This window comes from Hippopotamus amphibius, chromosome 8 (genome assembly GCF_030028045.1).
Source record: "Hippopotamus amphibius kiboko isolate mHipAmp2 chromosome 8, mHipAmp2.hap2, whole genome shotgun sequence".
Lineage (NCBI taxonomy): Eukaryota > Metazoa > Chordata > Mammalia > Artiodactyla > Hippopotamidae > Hippopotamus > Hippopotamus amphibius.
Window position 1 is genome coordinate 128,527,792 of NC_080193.1, and position 22,913 is coordinate 128,550,704.

Below are 22,913 nucleotides of genomic sequence, written 5' to 3' on the forward strand. Positions count from 1 at the left end.
ATGTCCTATATTTGAAGCTATTTTGAAGATAGGTAAGCAGGGAGATGGCAAAAGAAATAAGCCAAGTCCCCCCCAAATAAGCTTCATTTTGAATTTGATGCTGGTTCTTCATTGCAAAGACAATATTATCCAGGCAGCCTTAACGGGAAGGCACATAAAGACAGATCTAAAAGTCTTAGGAGTACACACGTTAAAGCTTTGGAATCCAAGATGCTATGGGGGTTTTCAACTAAAAATGAACTACCATGACTGAGATCTGTGAAACTCACATAAATTTTCAAATACAAAATGGTGAGAAATATGAAAATTTTAACTATATATACTGAATTTTCAATGTCTATGTTTTAAATTAATACTATCAAAGTTGGAATCAGTGATTGAAGGTTTAACCATTCTAGTTATTTAAAAAAATTGATATAATTGTCATACAACATTATGAAAGTTTAAAGTGCACAATGTGTTGATTTGATACATGTATATATTGTAGTATGATTACCACCTTAGCTTTAGTTAACATCTCTATCAGGTCACATAATACCATTACGCTCATTTAAACACAGGTGACAAGTGTAATCCAAAGTTGTTGCCACAAGGTGTTACTAGTCATTTCAGTCCCAGCGAAGATGCCAAGGTGTCAGACAGCAGCTGTATGGAACTTTTTTTCTTAGGCATGAAAGGACGTTTGGCGTGTCTGAGTTTAATATCTAGGGTCATCGTTACATGTTTTAGATATAAACGATTTCTCTGAGGATAGGAGAGAAAATGCTTGCTTATAAGGCTCCCAAAGGCCTGTGCTATAAACTAATTTAAATTTTGCTAAAGCAGAGATTTGAGTAGGGTGCTCCAAGGCTGGCGAGCTAGTCAATCAGCATGGTAATCACCCTGCACCCACATCTCAGTGTGGCTTCCTTATGCTCTACTCAAAGGCAGTACCACTTGAGAACTGATTAAAAAAATCATTTCCTACTAGAAAATGATTTCCCAAGTCACACAAGAACTAATGCTGATCATAGAAGTAGAAAGTCTCGGAAACCAATAGGTCTTAGGCAGAAAATACATGTTCTGGGGTAAATGAAGAGAATGTGCTATCAAACCCAGGGGTGCTCATTTCTATGATGTGAACCAGTTTCACTGTCAATTCTGACATCTCTTATGTATTATAAATCCAAAAATGCCAAGGGTCTCCCACCCCACTGCATCCATGAGTTTCATGGGGCTGCGCTAAGATTTTTAGTGACCATGTAGTAATTCATATTTTTGATTATGAGAAAGATACTGATTTATTATTTTTTTATCCAATCCATGAACATTACTTGCAAGAATAACAAAATTAGAAAAAACTGCAGGGAATAAAGCTCAGTATTAAATTATGATGTGAACTTAGTTCTAATATAAAAAATGGAATGGTCAGGAGTTATATCCTACGTGGCAGCCACACCATACACTGATTTTTGGGCTTCAAGTTTTTAAGAGGCAATAATCCAGTCCCCTCCTCTTTCAGAACTGACTTTAAAAGGAAGAATATATTTGTTCTTCATGGGTAGTAATGATCTTGCAGATCTCTTCTTAGATGCCATAGTCTCCAATGCACCAGAATGTTCCTTTGTGGTCAGTATTCACTTTAGAGAAGATGTTGTTTCTTGTATTATGCAGTCACACATTCTGGGCAACAGTCAATCAGAGGGGAAAAAATCTGCTCTATTTATCCTGACCTTGGGCCCTAGAAACTTGGTTTATTTGAGGTTATGTTTCCTTCATGGAAGCAAGCACTCCTCTGGTAACCGGTCCCTCAAGGATTTCCTTTTTCAAGAAAAGATTGTATCACATTCTCCTTGCTCAGACATCTTCAACCACTTCCCAAGGCTTAGATTCAGATTTAAGACGCTCCAAGATCTGGACCCTAATTCTTAGAGTCCCACCTTTCTTTCTGACACTTATGTATAGGATAGTCTAGCAAAGCCAGACCACCTGGTCCTCCTTGTCTGTTTCTAGGTCAGCACTCATTTGTCCCTCAGGATGGAAGGCTTCATCCAGTCTTCAGTTACCTGCCTTCCTTCAGGGCCACTTAAAAGGCTGTATCTTCTGTGACTCTCAGCCTTACGATCAAATTGTTTGCACACTCCTTTAGGTCCTGTAGCAGGTTACAAGCTTCCTGAGGACAGGAGGGTGGTTTCTTGTTCACACTGCCTTGTCCTAAGCCTCCGGCTTAGTGCTAACCCAACAAGATCCTTAATAAATATTGAAATGAAAATAGCTGCCCTGGAGCCAGAGATCCTGGCTTTTATATCTACTACTCCCCAATTAATTCACTACGTAAAAAATCTCAGATAATCTATTTAAAAAATGAGAAACTGGAATGAGAAGATAAAATAAGAAGTAAATCAGTGGCACAATAATTTTAGAAGGCATAATAATAATGCTAACTTTACCTTGAGTATATTGCAAAGATGACAGAAATGGACTGTGAACTAACACTAAGTTTTTTAGGTAAATCTTTGAACATTTTTCAATGAACTCTTCTTCTGTGGAGCTCAGTATGCTTAAAATGTTACCCACTATTCTGAGAGAGAAGCCAGTAGCAAATGCATGTGGGCTGTTCCAAAGTCACACATTAGATGAAACCAAAGTGGAGAATGATTCCAAACTCTGAACACTTAATTCACTGGTGAGATGCGTCTCATTTACCCGCAAATCTCTGTGTCTTAGTTAACAAGACTGGTTCACTGGAAGGTGGTATTATGAATGGATGTCCCCCCCAACAAAGATACGTTGAAGTCCAAATTCCCAGTACCTTAGAATGTGACTTGTTTGAAATAAGGTCTTTACAGATGTAGTCAAGTTAAGATAATTAGCGTGGAACCTAATCTGATATGATTGGTGTCCTTTATAAAAAGGGGCAACTTGGACACAGAGACATGCACAGAGAGAAATGATGTGAAGTGACACAGGGAGGATACCTTATGAAGATGAAGAAGATTGGAGTGACACATCTACAAGCCAAGGGATACCAAAGACAGCCAGCAGCCCCCCAGAAGCTAGGCGAGAGGCATGGGACAGGTTCTCCCTCACAGCCCTCAGAGGGAGCCCGCCCTGCCGCCACATGGATCTCATACTTCTGATCTGAGAAGCCTGTTGTCCAGGCCACCCGGTTTGTGGCCCTCTGTTAAGCAGCCCTAGGAAACTAATACGGGTGGTGTTTAGTTATACTCTGGGGCAGCCCGAGAATCTCAGAAAGAACCACTTTACTCCCAGTTGGAGCACGGTTGTGCCTTTGATGGAGGCAGCTTTAAATCCTTTACAGGAATGGGTAGGATTTATTTATTTATTTATTTTAAGAACTTTTAAGAGTTTAAATTATAACCTAATAGGTGCCTATGGGAAGATGGGATCTAAATGATAACTTAAGAAATGCCTTTGGAAGGCTACACCTATATATATGAACAAGATTTAGCCAGCTACAAAGTATAGCCGGGACAAGTGGGAAGGGGAGGGTTGGAGAATGCTCTTCTAGTGGTCGTACACATGACCCTTTTTAAAAAAATTTTTAATTTTTATTTTTTTTCACATTTTAAAGCTCTTTATTGGAATATAATTGCTTTACACTGTTGTGCCAGTTTTTGCTGTACAACAAAAGTGAATCATCTGTATTTATACATATATCCCCATATCCCCTCCCTCCCGTGACTCCCTCCCACCCTCCCTATCCCATCCCTCCAAGTCATCGCCCATCAAGTTGATCTCCCTGTTTTATGCAGCAGTTTCCCACTAGCTATCTGTTTCACATTTGGTAGTGTATATATGTCAGTACTATTATCTCGCTTTGTCCCAACTTCCCCTTCACCCCCCACCCCATGTCCTCAAGTCCATTCTCTACATCTGCATCTTTATTCCTGCCCTGTCTCTGGGTTCATCAGTACCATTTTTTTAGATTCCACATATATGAGTTAGTATATGGTATTTGTTTTTCTCTTTCTGGCTTACTTCGCTCTGTATGACAGACTCTAGGTCCATCCACCTCCCTACAAGTGACTCAATTTCAGTCCTTTTTACGGCTGAGTAATATTCCATTGTATATATGTGCCACATCATCTTTATCCATTCATCTGTTGATGGGCATTTAGGTTGCTTCCATGTCCTGGCTATTGTGAATAGTGCTGCAATGAATACTGTGGCACATGTTATCTTTTTCGATTATGGTCTTCTCAGGGTATATGCCCAGCAGTGGGATTGTTGGGCACATGACCCATTTTTAAAACTGCTGTGGCTACACACACTGAGAATGAATTCAGAATTTTTTTTTACAATGCTCTGCATGGATTTAGTGGACACACAACTGTTCCAGGTGTTTACCTGTTGCTTCATTTAAAGCTGGCTCAAGGCGTATCGTTTCTAGAAAATGCTCTAAAATTTTTTCAGGGGTTCCTGACATCACAGTATACCTAGATAAGAAATAAAACCATCATTAGTTTTTCAAAAGTGGGCAAATCATTAATACATAACTTTTTACATATCCAAGCGTGTTTTGTTTGTTTTTGTTTTATTTTGTGTTTAGTTTTTTGAGATCCCAGGGAACCATACTGAATTAACCTGTGACCCATATTCTCCACACGGCAAGAAAGATCACGTACCTTGTCAAAGTCACACAGGAAGGCAATAGAAAAATCACCAACTGAAGTAGTTACTAAAATGTTATTTTTTCCCTACATGGGACTAAAGTAAACCTCTTCGAGAGTGGCTCTAGCAAGCTGGGAACTGAGGCACTTCAGCCTTGTCCCAAGGGGAGTGAAAAGGAACATGTAAATCCAGGGCGACTCAGGGCGAGGGGAAGTGACAGTAAACTAGGTTATCCATATATGGGTTAGTTGTTGCAAAATTTCGGCCCCACACTGGATTCCCCTATTTCTGGAATGCTCCATCTTTCCCAACTGTACACTGGTATGTGCTTTGGAAATGTAGCTAAGAATAAAATAATAGAAAAGAAAACAACCCCCCCCAAACACCAATGAGCAAACAAACCCCAGTAGCATCTGAATAGGGAATCCCTCAGTAGTAGAACATCCATATTATTTATTTCCACGTCAAGTATGAATTACTTGGCAGGGGTGGGTGTTAGGCATCGTATCAGAAGATCCAGCCACCGAGCTCTGCAGTCAACACAGGAGGATGTATTTAAATTCAAGGTGGGTTATTTCAAAGTCATATTCAAGATGGTAAAAATCGGTGGGTGAAAACTACAGGCAAAATACATTAAGGTGACCTGGGTGCCCCTATTCCAAAATTTAGACTTAGCTTTTCTGCTGGGCATGTCACTTAAGGCAAAATGATAGGGAAGAAAAACAACAGTGAAAGGAAAATTCTCTTATGTTTAGAAAGCAGCAGTAGAATTCAGCTCCAGGAGAACTCAGACTTTCTTGCCTCTTCACCAATACCCTTTCCCTGCCTGTTTGAGGCCTTGGAGGAAGTGTGTTGAGATCCCAAGACTATCTCTAATGCAGTAAATCTCAGGGTCTTAACCCGCTGCCTGAGGGAGTGAAGAAGGGGCCACCCAGCCTGTGACCCCGTGCACGTGAACGTGGAGTGAGTGCAGCAACCCTGGTTTCAGTCTATCTGGAAGGTAATTGTTACTTCAACCTATTGTGTGTGCACGTGCGTGTGTGTTGGTGTGTGCACTCAGGACCAAAAGGAGGCTGAGGAGTTCAATCTTGGAAAGAATCTGGCTTTGGAACCTAGAGGAGGAGCTGGGGAATAAAAAACTACTTAAATCTCAAAAGTATGACCCTTTTCTCAAAGTAAATAGGGTAGAAGACAAGGGTTTTTCCTCTCATAGGCAATGGCTATTTGAGGGAAGGAGAGAGTATATCTATACATGACTTTCCATACTTAAATGGAGAAAATTGTTTAATTCATTCAATAATTCCTAAAATAGATGATTCTTTGATGACCCTTACAAGATGAGCTGGAAGAGGAGAAGCATCTGGCCGCATGAATAAGGAACTGGGATTGGAGAGGGCATTCAACATCTGTTGAATGTCTACTATGCCCCGAGCAACTAGGTGGGCACGAATCAATGGCATCACATGTGCTCCTGCTGGTTAAATACCATCTTCATTATGCAGATGGAGAAACTGCTTTGCAAGAGGGGGCATCTGGCCCGTGGTCACAGAGTTAGTCAATGCGGCACATCTGCTGTGAGCCAGCTCTGGCTTCGGAGCACATGCATGGGTCCCGGCGCTGCTCTGCCTGTGAGCCAGATGCCCTGGGCAGAGGCTGCATCTGAGTACCTGCAGCTTCTTCTGAAGAGGAAATCCGCCGTGCAGTTTAAAACCCCCTCTGAAGAGGGCTTGTTTGCACGATTGTTTCTGAAAACAAGTTTCATCTAAACAAGAGAGTAAATATATCACATGAAAAACCAGTTACTTGCTCTTTCACATGGCTTTGGGCAGCTGTTGCTAGTAAGCTCCCAGTGCTATAGCTGGTCACGTGACTCACACAACAGTTTGAAATTGGTTCTCTTGTCAAAAGTTTAACTCTGAGAGAAGGTTGGCTTCCCATTCTGGTGTTCTTGGTTAGGACATTTCTTAGCTAGGGTTTTTGTCTGGTCAAAAAGAATAAAGGCTTACCTGGGTGGCAAGCCTTATATGCCCTCACCTCACCAGTGAGAGAAAATGTTGTCTCTACTCTCTGCCCATCTGGTCCATTGCAGACATCAGCGCATCTGTCTTTTGCTGCCAAAGGCTCCCTCTAGTGGTACAGCCGCCTCACCCTATCCTCTCCCTCTTCTCAGCTCCACAGAACGCTCTTCAGGGGTTGATAATCCCTCAGGACCAGGAGTTCTGAAGGGGGAGGATCAGGGAGCTTCCGGTCTGTGATCTTACAGCTCAGTTTCAGGGCTTGCCTGAAACATGCCACTGCTTTGTTTCAGGCTGGATACTGCCAGGTGTCTGTTGCTTGACCTCTGTTTAAATGGAGAAGACTTGAAGACCAGACAGTATGGCTCTTTACAGTGTATTGCGTGAAGAAGTTACTGTAGTCCAAGCTAAAGAGAACCCTGATTAGCTATATTATCCAAGCTGTAAGGTTTTAAACCTGTGAGAGAGAACCTTTTTCTAACACCACGTCTGGAAATGAGGACACTTCTATCTGCACCCAGAACAGAAAAAGAGGTGAGGGAGGTGCGTAAAAGAGACTACCTTTCTGCAAACAGGATGGAGTTGAACGGTGGTGGACAGTCTAAGGAAAAAGCAACACAGTAACTAAAACAGCAACAGCCATTTCAAATGTTCTCTTATTAAAACCACAGAACCACAGAGTAGAAGATATCCAAAATGGTAAATGTTTGAGGGCTTCGTATAGTTTACCCATCACGAGAAATACTGTCTTGCTATTGACATGTCAGTATCACACTCAGAGCTGAGTGGCTGGAGGAGAGTCAGGCAGTCTTGAAAGTTTAAAGTGTATAGTCGTCCCTCGATATCCACGGGGGTTTGTTTCCAAGACCCCCGCAGAGACCAAAATCCATGATGACCAAGTTCCTTATATAAAATGGCGTAGTATTTGCATATAACCTACAACCTTCTTCTCATATACTTCAAATCATCTCTATATTACTTATAATACCTAATACAATGTAAATGCTATGTAAATAGTTGTAAATACAATATAAATGCTATTTAAACAGTTGCCAGTGTGTGGCAAATTCAAGTTTTGCTTTTGGGAACTTTTTTGTTTGTTTTTTTTTTTAAGGAATCATTTTTTTAAAAAAATATTTATTTATTTATTTATTGGCTGCATTGGGTCTTTGTTGCTGCACACAGGCTTTTCTCTAGCTGTGGTGAGCAGGGGCTACTCTTCGTTGTGGTGCGCAGGCTTCTCATTGCGGTGGCTTCTCTTGTTGCAGAGCACAAGCTCTAGGAGCACAGGCTTCAGTAGTTGCAGTACATGGGCTCAATAGCTGTGGCACGTGGGCTCTAGAGCACAGGCTCGGTAGTTGTGGTGCATGGGCTTAATTGCTCCACTATATGTGGGATCTTCCCTGCCCAGGGCTCAAACCTGTTGTGTGCCCTGCATTGGCAGGTGGATTTTTAACCACTGTGCCACTAGGGAAGTCCCTTGGGAACTTTTTGAAAAAAATTTTTTTTCCAAATATTTTCCATTTGTGGTTGGCTGGCTCTGTGGATGTGAAACCCACAGATAAGGAGGGCCAGCTGCGTGCATAAACTATTCTGGATTTCTCAGGGTAAAAGTAACTCAGAAAAATCACATTATCAGCAGCACCAACATGGTGACCCTCTCTGAGCTGAGAAAGGATAATTTCTGAGGAGACAGAGGCCCTAAAGTATCCTAAATTTTAAGTCCATCCACAGACACAGTTGTTGGCCATGTTCTCCACGTTGTCCAGAACATCCGACCAAAATTCACTTACACGCCCCCCCCTTTTCAACTCTGGTCTGGCTTGGGAAAACTCCACGTGGAAAATGCACCCGTGAAAGAGTGGCTTTTTACTCCGCAGGGAATGGATTTGGCCTGGTGCACTATTGTGGATGCCTGATGTTTCCTACATGGTGCACTGTGAACATGCACAAGGCTTTGAATTATATAAGAAAGTTAGATTGGTCTACAGAACGCAAATAAGGAACCATAACAGAAATCAGATCCAGGCCTAAAATAAATGTAATGCACGTGAGCTCTCCTTTTCCCTTGGATTTCATAAAAGACCTGTATTTGGAGAGCGCTCTGAATGGAAGCTGTAACGTGCAAACACTTTTGATCATCCCCCCCTCTCCCCTCCATGCCATGAAGTGGTGAAGGAAGGGGGCCCCCTGGGGCCCTCCTGGTCAAATGTTTTAAGGTTATGGAGAATTTAAAGCTTACTTTTTCAGGTAGCAAATTTTTCCTGAGACATCTGAGGTATTATTAAAGAATGTAGATGCCCACTACAAAATGGTCTAGTTAAATTTAAGAGCACTAAAGAAAATCACTGGGGGTAGTCCCAGCCTTCACATAAAAAGTGTTTTCATTTTCATTCTCCTTTGCGGCCTGGAAGAACAACTGTTGGAAAACATTTGAGCAAGAATATTTTTTCAAGAATGCATAGTAGTGAAAAATAGAAAAATAATAAAGAATTCTGGATGGTAATTTTATAGGTTTATAAGTGAAGATATAGTTGCTTATATAGTCTATTTTATGTCAGCCCTTTTGAAATATATTGCTTTGCAATGTTTACTAGATAGTGTTGAGGACAGAGTATTCAGAGACTATATTTTGCTAGAGTAAGTTGTGAGGCTGAAGGAGAATAGACTTGGAAGTTGGTCAAGCTGGACTGAATGCAAGCTTTATCATTAAAAGTGTTGTCATCCCGGGCAAGTAACTCACTTCTCTGAGCCTAAATTTTTCCATTATCCATTAAAAGGGGTGGCAATAAGGCTTAGATAAAATGTGCAAGATATACTGTGGCTTTTCAAGAACATTGTATTTCTTCCCGCCTTCTCCATAGATCATCCAGATGAGACGTCTGAGCCTTAGGCTTTCAGTCTAAACAATAAAAACTCATCGTTTATGGTGAGGGTGTTGATTAACGGGAACACCCCATTTAATTGGCAAAGAAAGAAAAATACCTGGGATGCATTCTTTTCCAACATAGTCTCTGGCCACATTTCTTTAGCTACAGAATTGTGTTTTTATTCCTCTAAGATTAAAAATTAACTTTTATCTAAAAAATGAGATTCTGTAATTTTCGACAATGTCTTAGAGCTACATTTCCTAATTACCCTGTCATACTACTAAAATGTTGAAACATCTCATTAAAAGAAGTCTCATGTAAGAAGTTGCAGCAAAAGATGGAAGTGAACATAGATATACTGAAAAAGAGTCAAGTTAAATGGGTGACCTGATATTACATGTGAAGCAAATACCCTTCTGACATTAGCAGGAACAAGTGTAGGTGAGGCCAAATGGATGCTTTAGGCCACAGTCAATAGACTGTTTTATATTTGAAATCTGGGTTTCCATCAAAGATGCTCACTCTGATAACAAGATGAAAACACTTCTTGAGAAATCCTACATATGAAATTCAAATACTAAAGGTTCTCCATACCCAGGGGCCTCCGTATCCCTTGAGCTGCCTGGCACTCCTATTCCCATTGTTCTCTCTGATGCCTTCTGCTCCAAAGCTATTCCAGTTGAACACATACAGAGGGAGTGTTTTTAGAGTAGGGAATATTCTCCCCCAAATTACTCCAGGCAGCACCACGCTAGACGCAGTGCCAGAAACGGATAATACATTATACTCCACAAGATGTGTGATTAGTCAATAGAGAGAAAAAAGTCACACACACTGCTGTCTTCCACAAAAAAGGGAACGTGCCGTTGTAGAGATGATGATACCATGTGAAAAGGTTAATCATAGTCTGGCAATTGCAGTGTTGGATGCAAACCTACTTTTGCTGAGGCTGTGAGTTTCCTTGATTAGAAGCCCTGTTCCCTGCTGGGACCTTCTCCAGCACCAAGACATCTTGGTCATGTTCTTTAAGTCTGACTGTATTCGCCTCAACGTCCTGCAAATACAAATTACACCACATACAGATGCTGCCGTTTTCTCAGACAATGAAAAAAATTTCAAATGCTTCAGAAACTCATTTGGTGCTTGTGATGCTAATTGTTGCGTCTACAAATTAAGTCATTTTCAAAGTCAGGGGCTGGAACGGTCAGAGAGAAGACCAGATGAGGTTGGAGGCACGTGGTTTTAAAACTCTGCTTTTACCCGAGATTCAGAAAATCAGCTGAGGAGAGAAGAGTGGGGTTGTGCTCAGAGAAACCTTTGGGAGAGAGTGGTACAGCAGAAAGAGAAAGGAGCCAATGCACTTATTCTTTATAAATATATGTGGCAAATAGCAGTCAGCTTCAGCAGAGTTCTTTTACTCTGATTACCTTCTGAGGGTATTTAGTTTTCTTAGAAGTAGCATGTTTTCCCTCTAATCAAAAGACTTTTAAAAAATATCAGTTTGAAATGTGCATTAAAAACACTTTTCAGTTATTTTGAATAATTTTATAAATTACATCCATGATAATGGTCCTAATCTGTTTCTTTCAAAGAATTTTGTGGCTGAGTGTAATTCCATGTATGTAAAGTACCAAAAGAGTAAAGTTCAAATTTCAGTGTCATTAAAATAACTTATTAAAAACACAATGCATGTTTCCCCATCATTTTGTTCCTATTTTAAAAGACTGGATAAAAACCAAATCAAATTCCATGTGGCATTTTTTTCTATATTATTCAACGCTTTGATCTTTAACTTTTTTTGCATTAAGTGAACGCATTTCTAAGACAAACTTTGTTGTCAGACATTTTGCCACCAAAGGCAAATGCTTAAGGCTGTGTAGGGATAGGTGTTCACACGTAAGGAAGGGGAATGAGGTTGTAAATCTTCATTAAATAATGCCAGTGTACCAGAAAGCACAGAAGGTGCATTTAGGACTTTAGGGTAGGATAGAGAAAGATGCTCAGGCTGGGAGAGGCAGAGGAGGGAGTCTGCTCTGTGAGGCAGCAGGGAAGGGAAAAGAGCAAAGTGATCCTGGCAGGAACAGTCTCTCTGGGTGAGGTGGGATCGACCACGGGCCACCTGAAAGGCCAGGGGTGCTGACACACTATCACCATGTCCAGCGGTCCACAATCAGGCTTCCACCAGCTAAAGCTGGGTTGTCCCTCTCAGGGGACCAGGAGCTGGATGGTGGAGAGAATCTAGGGACCATCTATTCTAAACATCACCCACTCTCACCAACACTTTAACAAGCTTCCATTAGGCCCGTCTGCAGAGCCATCTCAAAGTACAATCTCATGGCTTCTTCTACCACCCCAACTATCCTTCACCTACTGGCCGAAGTCTGAAATTCCTTTAGTGTGAATCAATTTGACATAAAGCACTTGAAATGAAAATGCTTGGTTGGAGTAACCATGGTGGGTACGAACTGCCACTAAAATATAGTCACTTGATAAATCCAGAGGGTGTGTGAGGATATGAGAAAGATTCAGACTTGGGAAGAGACAGGAGGTTTAGGATAGAGAAAGACATGGAGAGGGAGGCGGGAAAGGACACAAAAGGGGAAGCCTAGGACTGCAAAGAGAAATGCCTCAGACTTTGACATTTTGCCAAGGCATTCCTAAGCGTCTTCAGTTCTCATGGACCAGGTCAGGTGTGTGCAGGGTTATTTGGTCCACCACAGTGTGGCACATTTGCAGCTTTACTGGAAGGTCACCTCTGGACTCCAGAAGCCACAGCAGCACATTGGACATACCAAGTTCGTAAGCAAGGCTCTTTGGCCCTAGAGCATTCATTAATCACCGAGCTGTTCAATTAGCACTACACTCAATTTTTCACTTATCTGGTAAAAATGCAAATGGCATGCCCCTCAGCCACAATGCACCTCAGACTCACCCTCAGGATCCGGTTGAAATCCTCTTTGTCTACTCTTAAGAAATGGCAGTTATCTTCTCGCAGGACGATGGAGGCAGCTCTCGGGGCGTCGTTCACTAGCGCTAACTTGCCAAAGTCATCACCCTCGTGCAGGGTACAGACCACACCCTGGAGAAAGCAAAACATCCAGATGAAGGTGATCCCTGAAACAGCACAAAGAGCCACCAGCCTCACATCACAAGCCCCACTTACCCCAGAACACTGCATATATCAACAGGCTGTATCCAGGAATGCCAAGGGCAGGGGGGCATCACATACTTATAATGTTTCATTTTTCTTTCATTGAGTAATATGGGCTAGGGTCTAACTTAAATGTATATATTATAATCCACGAGCCCCAGAAAGTTCAATACTACTCTGAGTATAATAATTTAGATAATTTATGATTAGAGATGTTATAATGTCTTTTCTACATCGAGTAACAATGTTGTAGTAAGTTTAATTGTAGCATTACATTGTTAACACTTAGATCCACTACTAAATGGAGCATAATAAAGTTTTAGAAGAAAAAAAGATATATATACCTTGCCATAAATGACTACATTCACTGATCCTTTTAGAATAATGTACCAGGAGGTGCCTTCTTCCCCCTGGTTAAACACTAGATAACAAAAAGATGAAAAGACATGTGACAAGAATAGAAGCACATCAGTATAAATTACAGCTTATCAAATCATCATTTTTAAGTCCCCAGAATTATGCATTTCATTCCAGAAGGGAAAAAAATTCCTGGCAAATACTAACTTATTGAGGTGGAATATTACTTCCTTTTCTTTAGAACATGAAAGGAACAGAAATACTGCACTCCTTGCTATGCCCTAAAGATACATATTTACTAGATATCAACTCACCAGCAATCCATTCCTTAAAGCAATACACTTCCCCCCATAATTCATCAAAACTTACTAAGCTATAAAACATAGTTTTTAAAAGTAATCTGACTGGTAAAGTGAAGTTTGAAAAACATGCAAATCAGCACTACATAGTGTTGATGGATACATATCTATGTATTTTTAAAAAATGGGTTGGAACGATAACCACATCATATAGGCGAGTTACCTTGGGGAGGGAAAGAGAAGAATGAGATAAAGGAGGGAACGAGGAATCTTCAAATGTAGAATTTCATTTTTTAGAAAATATAAGAAATGAAAATATAAAAAAATATGGCGTAAGGTAATTCGTACTTGATAAAAAGTGCTTTTTAAAAAAGTGTTTGTAAGAACCTCTAGTTTTTTGTTTGAAATATTTAAATATCTCATGATAAAATAACCATCGGTAAGACTGAATGAAAAGAATAAGAGAAACTGTAAGTCATCAGTGATCATAAAAATTAAAAAAATATTAAAATGAACCTTTAAAATGTAAAGAAACAACATTCTTATTAAAGTAAATATGTTAGGAATACCACTTTTGATGACTAAAAGTAAAATATTTGAAACATCACTTTTAATTCTTTTTGCTTTTACAATTCATGGTCTCTGCTTATTTGACTAACACAACTCAGTCTGAAGAAAGAGCAAGATTTTCCAAAGAATGTTTCTTGAAAAGTTAACAGGTGTCCATTAAAAATGTTTTCTACATTTCACTAGGTTAAGGAAGTATCCGTTCAAATGGTGTGAAATTTTTCCTTATTGTAGAACTCCTGAGAAACAGAGCATGCTGGTGCTTATGATTTTCCAGGAGAATTAGAAGAGGCATTTTCTGACCTGAATACACCACTAACCATGTTTTCCAAGAAGGGTTTTGTAGGGTGAGTGCGAAATGCCAGAGGAAATAATTTTGCTCATATTTACTGATACGCGATTTCAATTTCTTGCTCCCAAATATGATCTCAGAACTAAACTACAGTGTGCGTCCTGGAGAGACGCTATGTATTAGTACCGCATAAACATTCGGGGCAAACAAATTCTCTCAGGCAGGGAGCTGACAGTGGAAATGAGAGAAGAACAAGAAAGCAGGATAGGGTGCCATTCTAACCAGCCTCTCAAGAGACAGATTCGTTCTTCTCAAGCCGCACGCTGAAGTGAGGGCGCTGGGAAAAGGTTTTGCCCGGGGCCCCCCCTGAAGAGCACTGACTTCAGCCCACCCTCTTTAAACACCGCCTTGAGGCAGCAGGGGAGGCAGAAAGTGGAGATACAGGCTGGCAGCCGCTCCCATGTTGGCACCCGAAACCCACCGGGCTGCAGAGCCACGGACACGTGCTGGGAACAGTCACAGGTCCAGGAAAACAAATGTGCCACATGACGTCCTGGCAAGTCAGACCCAGGCCCAAGAAAGGGGCATTTGTGCTGTCAGGCTCCCGGGGCACATCCTCGGGAGGGGGCCAGCCAGGCCCCACGCCCGCTTACAGCCTTCACTTACACACGGTCCCTCCTTTGGCGTGAGACTCAAAAATGAGAACACCTGCTAATTCCCGTTTCACCTGGAAGACAAAGAGAAAGAATGTGGGGAAAGGCCAGATTTTAGGGGGCTGGGGAGGCACTTGCTCTCTTTCTGAGCCGTGCTAACTTCCATACGGCTGCCTCCCACCCTGCTCTGCTGCTCCTCCCGTCTAGAACCACTTCCGCTAGATGTGCCACTAGATTCTTTTTTCTTTTTTTTAGATTTTTAAAAAGTTGAAGTATAGTTGATTTACAATGTTTCAGCAAAGTGATTTGCTGTACAATGTATAGCAAAGGGATTCAGTTATACGTATATATTTATTCTTTCTTATTCTTTTCCATTTTAGTTTATTACAAGATATTGAATATAGTTCCCTGTGCTGTACAGTAGGACCTTGTTGTTTATCTACTTTACATACGGTAGTGTGTATCCGTTAATCCCAAATTCCCACTGTATCCCTCCTTCCATTCTCCTTTGATAACCATAAGTTTGCTTGCTATGTCTGTGAATCTATTTCTGTTTTGTAAATAAGTTCCTTTGTATTTATCATTTTTTTAGATTCCACATATAAGTGATATCATATGATATTTGTCTTTCTCTGTCTGACTTAACTTCACTTAGTATGCTAATCTCTAGATCCATCCATGTTGCTGCAATGGCATTATTTCATTCTTCTTTATGGCTGCGTAATACTCCATTGTATATATGTACCACATCTTCTTTATCCATTCATCTGTCGATGGACATTTAGGTTGTTTCTATGTCTTGTGCCACTGGATCCTTAAAAGTTTCACAAAAGCTATTTTATAAGCTAATTCATACAAGACAATCTCCGTAGAGATTGTTTAAAACATGGCTTCATATGTATGAATCAGGCCATTTCTCTGCCTATCTTTCGTCTCGGTGAGAGGGTGAGCGCATCCACGATATCATACGCCTCTTGCTCCTGGGGATTCTTTCTTGTATCACACATCATGCATCACTGCAAACATGTTGGAAAACTCAATGTCTTGAACCTGAACAATTAAGCTTAAATGTGTGAGCTATTTTTTTAAATTCCAAATTATGGCTCTATCTGCCTAAGAACCAAATAAACGGAGAATTTCCACAGTGCCTGGGTACCTGGGGTTTGAGGTAGAAGACCCCTCTTCTCTGCTATCCACAGTCCTCCCAATTCTGCTAAGGCTGGGGAAGTCAGAACACATGCATGCTGGAGACCCAGGTCACAGGTAGGGAAAGGGGGTCTTCCCTCACTTCCCTCTTCAGCATGAGCCTGTGGAGCTGCGGCCGCTGACCCTACAGATGCAGGAGCTCCCTGGGTGAGGCCCCCAGGCACTAGACCTCTCCCCCCATGGAGACAGTGAAGATGACAGGGCTGTGGTGGGAGGGTGGGGAGGCTGGGCTGGACCAGACCCCTGCATACTCCATGTACATGAGCAAGCTTCTGGGCCTCCAGTAGTGCAGGGAGGGGGAGGGATGTACAGGCAGCCTGTTTGGGTTGAAGGGGGAAGGGTCTGGAGCCCTTCTGCTTGGGGTTGTGGTGAAGGCTTCACTGCTCTTAGCAGAGAGCTGAACTTTACCCCCCAGGGCGGGGACTATAGGCATTGCTACCATGTGACAGTGACAGCATAATATTGCCTAATGAGCTGGGAATGAAACACAGATGAGGCAGATAGAATACTGCTGAGGAGCCCAGCATATAATCTGTGAACACATTATATGATACATAGATGCTGAAACAACTTCTATTATTATTATTATTATTGTTATTATTGAATTATTAGCATATAGGAGACTTGCGTTGCCTGGAAATCGTGTTTCTATGTTCCTCCTATGGCAGGAGACATTTCTGTCTACTGCTCTTCTAAATACCCTAGTCACGTAAACGTTCAGAGTCAGATACAGCCATTGGGTCATTTTCCATGAGCAGGTATTGTTCTTGTGCCCTAAAATATCTGAACTAATGCTCTGTTGCACCTTCTACTTCCTTTCTCAATTTGGCAACAAACCTGGGTGAAGCTGGGCCCTTGGGTCAGGGCCGGTAATCCTGACTTCTCTTCCCCCACCCCACATGGCTCTATATTGCGTGGAAAGGACTGAAAACCCCTCTTATGGCCTGGCTCTCTTGTCTAAGTATGCAGCTTCCAAGACTCAGGAAGTTTGAAGCATATGTGCCAATTCTACTCACATCATGCTGCCTTGGTGTTTAGGGCAACTACCAATAACTTGGTAACATTTGATCCTTTTTTGGTGATTGTATGTGAGTATAACTTCCTTAGCATCTCGTGAGAGACAGCAGGGGTGGTGTATGAGGTAGAATTCAGGCATTCCTGCCCCACTCCCACACTATAATACCCTCCTTCAGTCCTAACAGTGCTTTTAACTCAAACTGCACCCCCTGTACCCCACCATGCTCAGCTAAGAGACAACTTACTGTGGTAGAAAGATGGGATAAGGCTTTAATGTGAAGGAGTTCTTCGTAGATAATTTCTAGGTCATCCACAGTCCTCTGGCCAGGTCTACAAAGAAAAAAGTAACAAAGAAATAATGAGATAAAAGTCATCACTAAAGCTTGAAATAAAGAGGTGGCTTCAGGGGTCAGTAACATGTACAGGGGATTCTTAGGAGAAATCCTGATTAAAAAAAAAAAAAAACTTTGGCAGAGGGAGAGATTATGCTATGATAATTCTTAAAGGAATTTTTGACACAAATGTGTTCCTTGATGGAAGGACACGGAAGAAATCAGAAGTGCACATAGTCCCCTTCTCTTCCATCTCAGAGGGAAGAGCATCTCTGTTCACACTGTAGTTGGCTAACTTATCTCTTACTCTGTAGACGATTCTTCTACAAAATTGCTTTTCATCACTACCTTAATCAATCACAACAAACATCTTTTAGCATCACTAAGAATAATTGGTTCAATCAACTGGATGATCGATCCAAATCTCTTGGGATCCTGATATCTTAGCCTAAAAGAATAGTAGTGCTGCTGTCACTACCGTTTTGGGTTATGTAATATGCTGCCACCACAGGACTCAAATAAAGGATGTATATAGACAACATTTCCTCACCTATCCCTGAGGGAGTGAGGGCGTGAGATGAGCAGAAGGCAAATAGTAGTGTGTGGGGTTAGTAAGAAAGGGAAAGAAGGGAAGAATACACCCACATTTCCCAAACTCTGTTCCACGGAAGACTGCTGTTCCATGAGACGTTAATCAGTACACTATGTATATAGCTCTTTTCCCTATAATTTATTATAAAACTAGTATCTAACAGTCGGCCTTTAAGGATGGGGCTTGGGGGTGTTATGGACACTTGGGCGTGGGAGGGCTGAGTGCATTCCCGATCATCTTTCACGTCCATAGTAATTCTGGACTCACTAATAATATTTAATTATACATCAATGGTAAAAGGTATGATTGGTCAGTAATGTGGATTTTCTATTGCGCTCTGCAATATAAGGAACCCTAATATGTTTCTGAAACTAAAAAACAAATGTGTTATTAATTCTGAGAGTGCTAGGAAGTCAAGCTCCACATTGATGGGCATGTGACATTCACTCTCAGCTAACTGCTGTAGTCATGAGTGTTACCTATTATATAATCATAGTCTGTTTTATGCATTTTGTCCTCCAATTGCAATAATGTGTGGTATTATTTAATGTTCCTGTATATTAAACATTTACACCTCAATGAGCTGCCAATGGAGTTCCATCATTACACTGTATTTTAAAGAGTGTTCCTTGATCAAATAAATTCAGGGAGTGTTGGTGTATGAGCAGAGCACTGGATCTAGAGTCTGAAGATCAAGTTGTAACCTTGGTGAAACCGCTCATCAGCTGTGTGCATCAGAGGCTGAGTTTCCTCTGTAAACTGGGGATAATGTCTTCCTGAGAGAGATGTGACAGCTAAAGGAAGCAGCAAATGGGAAGGCATCTGCATATTTGTGTAAATGAAAAAAAATCCAGCAAAGTGATACTCAAAACTTAAACCCTTGCATAAGGAAAACAAACTTACAAATTAAGTATGATACTTGGTTCAGCAAATTACACCTAGAACTCAGTACTTTGAGCTATCAAAACGGAATTGTAAATATTCTAAAATAGTTGCATTAGATAATTTTGCAACCATATTCCAGATCAAACGGGAGCTAACTGGAGGAAGAAAACTCCTTGCATACCCTGGGCATGACCTCCTCAAGGACAGCTTTAACATAAACAAAAGAATACGATATCCTTCTCTTATGGAAACAACAGAGGGTATATTTCCTAATCCTGCCTGTACAAAGACGGGTACTAAATCCATGACCCAGGGAGATGCCAGCCAGGTTCACCTCCTGCCAAGGATACCACTTAAGGACACACTGTGCCCCAATCTAGTGGAACGCAGAAAGTAAGGGACCCGTAGAGACTGAAGGAAAAGCTGTGGCCACAGGGACTCTGAAGGAGCCAGGCCTTCTTAGCAAGGGGCTTAATCTACTACTTGACTTAGACATGGGGATTTTGAAACTAGGACCCTTGGAGATTTAAAAGCCAATTGAGTCACCTCAGTCCATCTATTACTATAGAGGCAGCTAACGTGCAAGTCTCAAGGTGGGCGTAATAGGATTATGGCTCTTCAGCACAAGGAGCAGCACTTGACATCAGCCGCAAATAGCATGGACCCTCCTAGAAGCTTGGCTGAAGGAGAAAACGGTCGCCAGGTCTCATTCGCAACTCCGTTGGGTGGGATGTTATGGAGGGAGAAGAAAAACCTAGCTGGGAAAAGAAAGGTTTAGACTTTAGCTCTAAAATCTTGACAGATTCAGAGCTGGAATTCGGGGAGCAGATCTCTATGAGTTTAGGAAGCAGGTTCACATAATATCAACATGAAATCCACACTGATCAAGTTTTACAGATTAAAAAAATAAACACTGCCTTTAGGGTCTACAAATCCCATTATATTAAAAATCACTGCATTTCATCCAAGAGTTAAAACGGATGATGATGAACTCTGTCAGACCCTCCATGCAGCACACTGAAAATCTGACGTCGTGGGTCAAGGCTGCCCTTTGAGCCACTTAGTCTTAGGACCTGCACCAAAGTGTGGGAGAAGAGAGGTTAAGACAGCAACATTCAAGGTATTTTTGAAACCTGCTCAACTTCCCACTGCCCCACACTACTGAGCACTGTCTGAAGCTCTCCTCCCCCAGGCCATTGCCCTCCTGGCTCTCTTCCTGGTCTTCCAGACACTTCTTCTCAATGTCTTTTATGGGATGCTGTTTTTTGTTCACCTCTTGAATTGTGCTGTGCCCCCAAGCTCTGCCTTCAGCTCTGTTCTCACTTCATTCTAACCTTCTCTCCCTGGGAAAAGTCCCCAGCTTTCATCTCTATCATGCCGAGACCTAAATCTTTATCTCCAAACAGATTTCTTTCTTGAGCTCCAATAGCTTCCTGGCCATCAATTCCCAGACAACCCACAACTGCCACAAGCTCAGTCTGTCCAGAAGTGCTCCCTCATCATCACACAAGGCTCTTTTAAAGCAGGTCTCAGTTGACTTTACTAGACCCATGTCTTTTCTCTCTTCACACCTTCCCTCATGGCTACCTACAGTCTTTGCTCCAGGCATAACCAGACATCTCTCTGGTCCTCGAACATGCGATGATGCTCTTTCAGGCCTCCAGCACTCTTCACATGCTCCTCTCTTTTTATTCTGCCTCAAGCCCAGCTTGGATGTCCTCTCTCCTAGGTAAAACTCATTCTCCAAACTTTATTCTTCCACGGCACGTGGTCCAACTACTGTGGCAATTACAACATACTGTGAAGGATGTGATTTGCTTAAAAATCCATGACTCTACACTGCTCTTCTCAAGAGAAGCAGCGTCTGGGAGTGTAAAGGGTACTGAGTTAAAAACAGAAACAGGGCTTGAGAACTGAAGCAGGAACTTCCTAGGTGCCCAGTGGGTCTAATTCCTTGTTCCTACCTCTGTAAAAAAGGAGATAATAAACAGGACTGTTGTAGAGATCTAATGAGTTAATATACACCAAGCACGGACACACTGGAAATATAGCACACGTGCGGGATGGCATTATTAAGGGGGAGGGTGTGTTCAGTGCGTCTCATCAGAGGAAAGCATGCGCACGTTCTCACGATTCACACTGAATTCAGGGTCTGCCCCGGAGAGATGGCAGCAGTACCAATGACCAGTTCTTGCTCCGGGGCCTGAAGGAAATAGGGGCTTAAGCTCCGTTATCCTTCTCACTGAAGGTCCAGTAAGACAAGGTGCCCATGACACAACTCACTTTAGGTACAGCACACGTAGGTGTCACGGTAAGTATTTAATTACTGATGGAGGGAGGAGACAGGATGAAAATACTGGACCTCACCTCTGACTCCAAATCCCATTCAAAGACAGGAAAGACAGATTCTTCTGTAGGATTATAAATTTACTCATTCAGGTTTAAGAAATTACCCTTTTAGACCAGATGAAGTCAGTCTAAGTCAAAATCAGTGGGCGCCCGGATGCAGATGACCTTCAAAGACCAAGCAGCACCCGTTGGGTAGGCCCCTTAGAATTCTGCCTGCCATGCTAAATGTCTGATAGGAAAGATATTTTAAAATCCAAAACAGCACTGAAAATAAATAACGCCGCCACAACAAACCACAGAACAGTACTACCAAGCATTTCAGGAATTCTTGGGTGATAGGAAGCAGAGAGGGATAGTATGGCTGAGGGATGCCTGGAGGCGGACACAGCTCCAGACTCACAGAAGAACACCACCACGGGAGGAAGACAGCACTGCTGGTAAGACAAGGGCAGGAGAGGGTCCCAGGGGTTCGTGAAAGTGATGCTCCACTCAGGACACGGGGCTGCCGGGCCCCCTCCCCCTCCACGCACCGAGCAGCAGCCCGCCCCAGGGTTTACCGCCAGGCTACAGCTCGAGACCTGCTCTCTAAGACGAATGCCCAGGAGGAGCCGGGGAAGGAAGCAGAGCCGTGGGCCCTCCTGCCAGACACAGTAGAGGGAAAGGAGTGGCAACTCTCCCAGGGAGGCCTTCCTGGGAAGGGCTCTGTTCCTGGGAGAGCCTCCTTAGTTTGGCAACTAGTGGGAAGCCGGGGGTGGCTTCAACCTGCCTGCTCCCCAGACGCCTCTCAGAAAGCAAGGCCTGTCTGGAAGCAAGGCCCCCACCGCCTTCAGGGGTGGGGTGCAGATGGCCAACCCACAGACACCCACGTGGAACTTATTCTACCGCTGGTCCTCCACTCATCAGTAACCAAAACGAAGAAAAAAAGACTTCCACGGGGCTCGCTGGATGCCCTGGAGAAACCCATGACAGCCATCTGAAACAGAATGGAACAAAGCCTAGAAACAGTTTAGTCTCCAAGTCCTAAATAACATTCCAAATGAAAGGGGAAAAAAAGGGAAAAAAAACACAAGCCTGTGGTCTACAGGGGTCCGTGTCATCACAGGGCAGGCCACTGTCACTGGGCGATCCACGCAGGTAGCAACCACCTTTTTGGTCCTGTTTACAGCACATGTTTTAACGAGGTGAGAGAAGTCAGGACTGCAAGGTGTGAAGAGACTTGCTTTAGAAAATGAGTATATTCACAGTTAACAAAGCAACAAAAGCATTCGGGAGAGGTGTGCCACGAGGTGTTTCCATCAACATGTTGTTAGGGTTGAAAGTTGCACAAGGTCTCAGGGAGGAGGCCAGACGGCGCGAAAGTTGGTGTGGCCACCCTGTGTTCACCAAGTCAAATGGGAGCCCCTCCCCGATCCCAGATGGACCCCTGAGTCTTGCCCGAGTCGCCAGCTCAGAGCTGCTGTGCCATCCAGTGTCTCAGAAAAGACTCACCTCTCTGCTCTGGCCTCGGACAAAGCTTCTTCTCTCCATGTACCCCGGCCGCTTCCCCACCACAATCATTGAACAAAGGTGCGTTTTAAAAGCGCGTCTGTCGTGGCAAACAGTGGCATTAAGTACCTCTCATGCTTTGGTCTTTGCGGGGTGGACAGGGAAAAAATTGGAGAACAGATCCTGCACATCAGCCCCCAGCCTGTTCAAACAGTAATGAAAGGGTCCC

At 42.5% G+C, this 22,913-nt stretch overlaps 1 protein-coding gene across 9 annotated transcripts in view; it reads right to left on the bottom strand.

Annotated features, from left to right (window-relative positions):
* The window catches only part of RAPGEF4 (Rap guanine nucleotide exchange factor 4), a 299,086-nt gene that overhangs the window by 49,487 nt on the left and 226,686 nt on the right, over window positions 1-22,913 (bottom strand). For all 9 annotated transcript variants that reach the window (XM_057743995.1, XM_057744000.1, XM_057743996.1 and 6 more), the window contains 6 exons: window positions 17,287-17,371; window positions 14,832-14,892; window positions 12,995-13,071; window positions 12,432-12,578; window positions 10,438-10,553; window positions 4,351-4,439 (listed from right to left, as the gene is read on the bottom strand). In XM_057743995.1, the coding sequence (XP_057599978.1) occupies window positions 4,351-4,439; window positions 10,438-10,553; window positions 12,432-12,578; window positions 12,995-13,071; window positions 14,832-14,892; window positions 17,287-17,371 (575 nt within the window). The remainder of the gene's footprint in view (window positions 1-4,350; window positions 4,440-10,437; window positions 10,554-12,431; window positions 12,579-12,994; window positions 13,072-14,831; window positions 14,893-17,286; window positions 17,372-22,913) is intronic.